This window comes from Achroia grisella, unplaced genomic scaffold (assembly GCF_030625045.1).
Source record: "Achroia grisella isolate CSIRO2021 unplaced genomic scaffold, CSIRO_AGI_Agris_v1 utg1080, whole genome shotgun sequence".
Classification (NCBI taxonomy): Eukaryota; Metazoa; Arthropoda; class Insecta; order Lepidoptera; family Pyralidae; genus Achroia; species Achroia grisella.
In genome coordinates, this window is record NW_026712570.1 from 922,362 (window position 1) to 931,001 (window position 8,640).

Genomic DNA, 8,640 nt, shown 5'->3' on the forward strand with positions numbered 1-8,640 from the left:
TGATCTTTTCAGAAAATTTTGTTACAATGTGTAATTCATATTTTTAGCAATATTTTTAGGATTTGATAATTTGTCGCCTATAGACTTGAATACAATGTGAACATCTAAATATACTATAACACTCATCCTCACTTGAGAGGCTAAAGTGTTGAGTATCAAAACTCTAGAGGAGGTGTAAGAAAAGATATTTAATATAAAAGGCAAATTTAGGTTATAAATTGCTTTTATTCAACAAAAACTGAAATGACTCGAACACTTATTAAGATATCGTATCGCTTGTAATAAATAAACAAACGTTTAAATTAATTCGAGAACATAACATTTATACATGTACCGCACACATTAAGTGACACATCGCATATAGGTGAGGTATCAACTTAGTTATAAAAATTAACGAATTCAGAGTAAAACCATAAAGGAATAATTCAGCGTATCGTGCGTCGCTTATTACGCAGCGCTCTAAGTGCAAGTCTCCATGCAAACGTAGCTCCGCAAACCAAAGTTATGAGACAGTTGCGGTGGTTCCAGCGGGGCGCAGCACCATCCCATACCACCAACTTCACTGTACCCGCTAGGTCACCGTTCTCCCAACAGCTGTCGATAAATAAAGCTCTTGAGTTATCCGGCTCGAAGGACCATATAAAAATATATGGTCCTTCGAGCCGGATAAACTCCAGAAAGTTTTGGTTAAAGATAGATAGTAGATAGTCTCTTTCCTTTTTTAAAGTATTTAAATGAATTGTTGAAATTCATTTAGAAGAATATGTAAATTAGTTTTTGTCTCTTTATTTCTACGATACGATATGAAGTCTGCATCTAGGTCTTTGAAAAGTCATAAGAGCGAGTCTAACTAAAACAGTTCACCTAGAGGTTACGTGTGTCTAGTTAGGAAATATTCGAGATCTACAGAAGAGCGAGTTTTACTACAATAAAATAAAAAATACAAGTGACCTGTAGAGGGCGCTGTCGGTGGGTTGTAGAGTAGAAATAACTATATGATCCCTCGCATTGAGATGCAGCCTCCCGCCGCTGTTCTCACGCAGTCTCGCTGGGCAAACTCTACTGGTACCCACGCGCCATGATAGCGGCATATCACGGAGGGCAGATCTGTATCAACAGCCGTGTGTATTAAACAGGGTACTTCAATATCATATCGAAGGCTACTTGCCTTCGATATGATATTGAAGTACCCTTTTACTCAATAAAGGATTACTTAAATGACAAACGTGTATGGCAATAGTTGTTCATGCACGGGATTTTCATTTAACGTTAGACATAGGCATTTATATAAGTAACAATGCAAATAAACTTAAATTCCTCAACGGATTTTAATGCAGTTCTCAGCAATAGATAGTGATTCAAGAGATTTATATCTTATATATAAAATTCTCGTGTCACAGTTTTCGTTCCCATACTCCTCCGAAACGGCTTGACCGATTCTTATGAAATTTTGTGAGCGTATTGAGTAGGTCTGAGATTTTAATGCAGTTTTCAGCAATAGATAGTGATTCAAGAGATTTATATCTTATATATAAAATTCTCATGTCACAGTTTTCGTTCCCATACTCCTCCGAAACGGCATGACCGATTCTTATGAAATTTTGTGAGCGTATTGAGTAGGTCTGAGAATCGGCCAACATCTATTTTTCATCCCCCTAAATGTTAGGTGAAGTCCACCCCTAAATTTTTTTTTTTATTTCTTAGACAAAATTTTTAGTTTCTATTTTTTTATGATACAACATACAAAAATACATTCAATCCTAAATTTTCACCCTTCTATCATCAACCCCTATTTTTTTATAGCGTTATTAATTTATATGGCAAAACAACGTTTGCCGGGACAGCTAGTGTACAATAAATGCGTGTTATATAGTATAGATCAGTGTTTCTGGCATTCCCCAAAGGCGGCCAATTTGAAAATGGATTCTTTATTAAAAGCATATGGAATGTGAATATCAAATTTCATGAAGTTTTTTACTGTCTTATGAATAAGTTTGTGATTTCTTCCTGAAACAATTTATTGTTTTAATGTTATAAATTACGTATGTAATATGGGGGGAATATAAGCTTATAAGAATTTTAGAAAGTAGGATAAGGGCCTGCCATTAAAAAGGTTAGGAAACACGGTTATAGAACAAACCGAGAAATTTAAAGATTTGCGATGTACCTATCCGTGTGAAATTGGGACGGCTCGCTAAATTATGGATAACTGAATGAACAAAAATTGGGATATAGTGAAATTTATGTAATTTTTTTATGACAAACATTACCCCGGGCAGCGTATAATGAGTGGGGATCCGACTGGTGCAAAAATAATACGTTGCACCGCCGGCCAACGGCGCCCCGCCGTCTGCCAAGCCCTGGACAGCCCACTGACGCCTCTCGTCAGGACCAATGTGCTGCTAGTACTGCATGCCACCTGAGTAGACATTTTATAATTGAAATTACTTCATTTATCCTCGCAGACATAAACGACTTGAATATCTCCACACTTTCACATTATTTTTTATTATTTATAACCCGGGATGTTAGGGAGCTCCTAATCTACATAACCTAATCCGAAATAAAAGTATCTGACAATATCGGATAGGGGCGGAGCCTAATTGAGACACGTTATGTAACCATTTTATTAGCTATTTGTATTTTATTTTTGAAATTCCTTAAAAAATTATATCCGTAACCGAAATTATCCGAAACTAACGGATAATCCGAAATAATTTCATATCCGTATCCGTATCCGTATAATAATCATTCCTATGCGAAACTTATCCGTATCCGAAATTTCATATACATTACATCCCAGTTTATAACTTTATTGTCTTCTTTCTTTTGATAAATTTTAATTAAAAATAATTTTTATTAGACGTAGGTAACGTTATAACATATTTTTTGGAATTATATAAACTCGTAGAATGGTGTCGATATTCGCAATACAGTTTTATATTTCTGTGGATGTCATCGTTTGTTCAGTAGTTTTGTAATTTTTTTTTTTTATCATAATTTGAGCGTTTTTGACCGCAATCTCACCTGATGTTAAGTGATGCTGTGGTCTAAGCTGTTACACACAAGCTCAAATAATACCTATTATTATGTTTATGTTTTAAATAAATGATATAATAAAAAATAAATATTGAAATAATAAAATATATGACAAGACGATTCAGACAGTTTAAAACTGCCGCTAAGCTAATCTCAGGAAAATTCACACAGCGCCATTCAGACCCAAGTTACGTCAACTAAAGCTTTTGTTATGGGTACTAGATAACTGATACAAATACATAGATACTTTTTTTTTCGTAAATATATACATGTTATACATAGAAAACACCGGATACAAACAATCATACGCACGGCACAAACATATGAATACATATGTTTGTGCCGTGCGAGGAATCGAACCCGCGACCATCGGAAGTAAGGTAACACTCCTAAACAGCAAGACCACCGAGGCCGTCAAATTGCGTGAATTCGAAGGAAATAGAAATACAAATAATCTTTATTCAAATAAACTCATTACAAGCACTTTTGAATAGTCATATTTTGATTCTACCACTCATTCGGAATGCAGATTCATTACAAGAAGAATGAGCAAGAAACTTGTGTGTTGCTCTATTTAATAGATATTTTTTTATATAAATAATTACAGTGTAACAAGTAAGAGGCATGCGATAATCAACATAGAAATCGCTACGCACTCATTATTAGTGTAATCAGATAATATTGTCAGTGCTATGTATTTAAAATTTTTCTACAAAAACATTATTATCGTTAACGAATTCTTCAATTTTATAGTAAGCTTTTTTGCAAAGGAAGTGTTTTATTTGACATTTAATTCTTTTTTCTGGCAGATTTATAACAGACTCTGGTATTTTATTGTAAAATCTTACGCAATTGCCATAAAACGAATTACTAACTTTAGCCAAACGACATTTAGGTAAAATCAGTTTGTTATTGTTACGTAAGCTTTTATTAGTGCAATCACTAACTCTTTTGAAACTGTCTATATTCTTCCTGGCATACATGATATTTTCATAAATATATTGACAAGCAACGGTGAGGATATTTGATTCCTTAAAGCACTCTCGCAAAGACTCCATGGAACCCATGCTATAAATGGAAATATGCTAATTTCTATTTGCTGGGACTTTTTTCAAATAAATGAATTCTGTGAAAAATATATGTATATTAACCCCTTCCTTATCTTAAACTTCATTTGCATATAACATACCTTGCACATGCCGATCATGATTTCGTTCTTCCTGTTCTGAACGGTCGGGATATTTCGTATATACCGCGGGAGAAACTTGGATCGACAAGGTAGTCCACCCGGAAACACTGCAAGTTTGTAACTAAATGTATTAATAGGTAAAGCAATTTTGAATAAATGAAAATATATTACCTTGAAATAATTTTGAATAATTATTCATTGTTGATGTTTGATTATATGCTCTTTTCTTGGTTTTAACCTAAAACAGACAGATGTATGTTTTTTATATGCTAGTGGTCACTCTATTGTCCCAAATTTGAATTTAAAAATGAATCTGTATTTTTGTAAACATGTACAAGCTACCGATTTAGTCTGAGGGTATTGCAAGGGTTTTTGGGGTTCGAACCTCGGCTCAGGTCGTCGTTATTTTGATCCTCGTTGGAATTGGACGGGGAATCGATCGGAGGTAATAAAACTGTATTATGCAACTTACTCAATACTCAAGTGACAAGAGCTCCACCGACAAGAGCGTAGCTCTTAAATTATGAATGAATGAATGAACTCAATACTCAATACTCAATATTTATTGCATTCCATAATATTACAATGAAAGATGTTTATAATTAGTTTTCGATCATGACCCTGTTAGGGCACGCATACATAACATTATTATTACTATTATCATAACTAGTTATAACATATAATTTAATTCGTCTGCGTTACATTTTCCCATTCTTGCAAATTTTTTCACGCAGCTCCGCGCCTATTGGTATCGCGTAGCGTGATTTTATATAGCCTACTGCCTTCTTTGATAATTGGGCTATACAACACTAAAAGGATTTTCAAAATCGGATCAGTAGTATCCGAGATTGCCTTACATAATAAACAAACTCAAATACCTCCTTGATTTATAAATTCTAATCTTATGAAAAGGTAAAGGTTGTAGGACATATCTATCATTTCTTACTTATCTACTAACTTAAACTTGTAAAGATAATTAAATTTATAATTACTACAGAACCGATTTTGAAAATTCTTCAATCAATAGAAAGACACGTTACTTGTGATTGTCATAGGCGTGTAAATGCTAGGACCAACAGAAGTGGAGCTGCATTGAAAAATGTCGCAAAAACGGGGAAAATTTGATGCAGACGAAGTTGGACGAGTGAGATAGTATATACTCGTATATGTTCGTACCCGATGGTTAGCTAGTGTAACATAGCACATGCCATATCGTCGTCTCCTTCCCACATGTCCGCACGCACTGCACTCGCTCCATGCGGACCAATAAGTGAACAATTTCAGATTGTACGCTTCTAATACGTGCTCCGATGACCCGTACGGGCCTTTAGAGCTATGGGGTTTTACCTACAATGGTATTACGCCCACATTTGTAATATTTCTGTCAATACCTGAGACCCTTCCATTCGTTTACGTCTTCATTAACGTATATTTAAGTTCAGTGTAAATCAGTCCACGTCCCGACTCCGCGTCGATTGAACGCGTTACTAATAAGCCATGTAGCACACTATCTAATATACTTAGTATACCATGTGCGCTATAGCATGGTGTGGGTGACAGTTTGATTACGTTTCGTTTCACTGTTAAAAGTTGCCGCGATTTACAAATTATGACTTAGTATTTCAGCTGTACCACATTCGTAATATATTAAATCATTAATAACTGCATTAACTTAAATGTAGCAATTGTTAAATGTTAGTATACCATGTGCGTTATAGCATGGTGTGGGTGACAGTTTGATTACGTTTCGTTTCACTCTTAAAAGTTGCCGCGATTTACAAATTATGACTTAGTATTTCAGTTGTACCACATTCGTAATATATTAAATCATTAATAACTGCATTAACTTAAATGTAGCAATTGTTAAATGTTAGTATACCATGTGCGTTATAGCATGGTGTGGGTGACAGTTTGATTACGTTTCGTTTCACTCTTAAAAGTTGCCGCAATTTACAAATTATGACTTAGTATTTCAGCTGTACCACATTCGTAATATATTAAATCATTAATAACTGCATTAACTTAAATGTAGCAATTGTTAAATGTTAGTATACCATGTGCGTTATAGCACGGTGTGGGTGACAGTTTGATTAACGTTTCGTTTCACTCTTAAAAGTTGCCGCGATTTACAAATTATGACTTAGTATTTCAGCTGCAGCACATTCGTAATATATTAAATCATTAATAACTGCATTAACTTAAATGTAGCAATTGTTAAATGTAAGTATACCATGTGCGCTATAGCATGGTGTGGGTGACAGTTTGATTAACGTTTCGTTTCACTCTAAAAAGTGGCCGCGATTTACAAATTATGACTTAGTATTTCAGCTGTACCACATTCGTAATATATTAAATCATTAATAACTGTATTAACTTAAATGTAAAATTTATAACTGTCACCCGCACCATGCAGCGCACACAATGTACAATATAGTCACTACCTACATACTACAATAAACAATATATTATGTAGCGACACATCATCACATCATATATAAGACTACAGTGGTGAGGTGATAACTTAAATGTAGCAAATGTTAAATGTAAAATTTATAACTGTCACCCGCACCATGCAGCGCACACAATGTACAATATACTCACTACCTACATACTACAATAAACAATATATTATGTAGCGACACATCATCACATCATATATAAGACTACAGTGGTGAGGTGATAACTTAAATGTAGCAAATGTTAAATGTAAAATTTATAACTGTCACCCGCACCATGCAGCGCACACAATGTACAATATACTCACTACCTACATACTACAATAAACAATATATTATGTAGCGACACCTCATCACATCATATATAAGACTACAGTGGTGAGGTGATAACTTAAATGTAGCAATTGTTAAATGTAACATTTATAACTGTCACTCGCACCATGCAGCGCACACAATGTACAATATACTCACTACCTACATACTACAATAAACAATATATTATGTAGCGACACCTCATCACATCATATATAAGACTAAAGTGGTGAGGTGATAACTTAAATGTAGCAAATGTTAAATGTAAAATTTATAACTGTCACCCGCACCATGCAGCGCACACAATGTACAATATACTCACTACCTACATACTACAATAAACAATATATTATGTAGCGACACCTCATCACATCATATATAAGACTAAAGTGGTGAGGTGATAACTTAAATGTAGCAATTGTTAAATGTAAAATTTATAACTGTCACTCGCACCATGCAGCGCACACAATGTACAATATACTCACTACCTACATACTACAATAAACAATATATTATGTAGCGACACCTCATCACATCATATATAAGACTACAGTGGTGAGGTGATAACTTAAATGTAGCAAATGTTAAATGTAAAATTTATAACTGTCACCCGCACCATGCAGCGCACACAATGTACAATATACTCACTACCTACATACTACAATAAACAATATATTTTTTTTTTTTGTGGATGATAATGGAATGATGCACCCGCCTGCGCTAACGGTTTACGCTGGCGGGGCACCAGTGGAGGATGATAAGATGAACATGAGGTCAGGTCAGTTAGCCCATCGTGACAAATTCACCATGAATTTAACACGATGGTTTCCAGGGGGAACCGCGTGGAGGTCAACCTGACAAGATACATTGCTAGCAATGGGGTTATCAATCCACATTACTAACAATTCCCTTCCCCCCAAACAATATATTATGTAGCGACACCTCATCACATCATATATAAGACTACAGTGGTGAGGTGATAACCACCGCTCTACAATATAATAATATCTCAGGACAATTCACACACGACCATGTAGTTCAATATGAGCAGAGCATATATTAAAATTCTTTAAAATGTCAACGCATGGATGTCCTGCAGATATCACATGATAATGATGTTCTTGGCGCTCTTCATGCACCACTTATCGTCAGGTGGGCCGGTAGCCTATCCAATTACGTAAATATACTAACGACGGTATACCGGTCGGTGTCTGCGACCACTTCTAATATTACAAGACCACCAATACTGTTTCCAGCCTGGCAACGGTACACGCCGGCGTCGTTTGATGTCATTTGGTATACTGTCAAGTGACCATACGCGTCCTGGACCATAGTGTCTCCATGAACAAGGTTGAATGTCAGGTTATATAAAGACTGAAACATCAACATCATGGTAATTTTGATTCTTAAAGCTGCTGCTCTAAAGACCTCTTTAAACCCGCAATGTTCTCCGACATGATAGATAGATAGATAATAGATTTATTGCCAACATAACACAAATAATACAGTTTACAATAAGACACAAAATGAGTAATAAATAATAATATAGAAAGTTGGCAATAGGAGCTGTCTCAGCTGTTGCTGATATAAGCACAACCTTAATGAGGTGCACCTATACAGCGCTGGTTGTCAGGCAGTCCCATT

The 8,640-nt window shown here is 35.2% G+C and overlaps 1 protein-coding gene across 1 annotated transcript; it reads right to left on the minus strand.

The window, feature by feature from the left end:
* Window positions 1–244: 244 nt before the first annotated feature.
* LOC131842096 (uncharacterized) lies at window positions 245–8,326 on the minus strand. The gene is made up of 6 exons (XM_059190603.1): window positions 8,188–8,326; window positions 4,400–4,466; window positions 4,229–4,335; window positions 2,271–2,419; window positions 952–1,107; window positions 245–594 (listed from the first exon to the last, which is right to left on the minus strand). The coding sequence occupies exons 1-6, from the start codon at window positions 8,287–8,289 to the stop codon at window positions 426–428; spliced, it is 750 nt and encodes a 249-aa protein (XP_059046586.1). The 5' UTR covers window positions 8,290–8,326; the 3' UTR covers window positions 245–425.
* Between the last annotated feature and the right edge of the window lie 314 nt (window positions 8,327–8,640).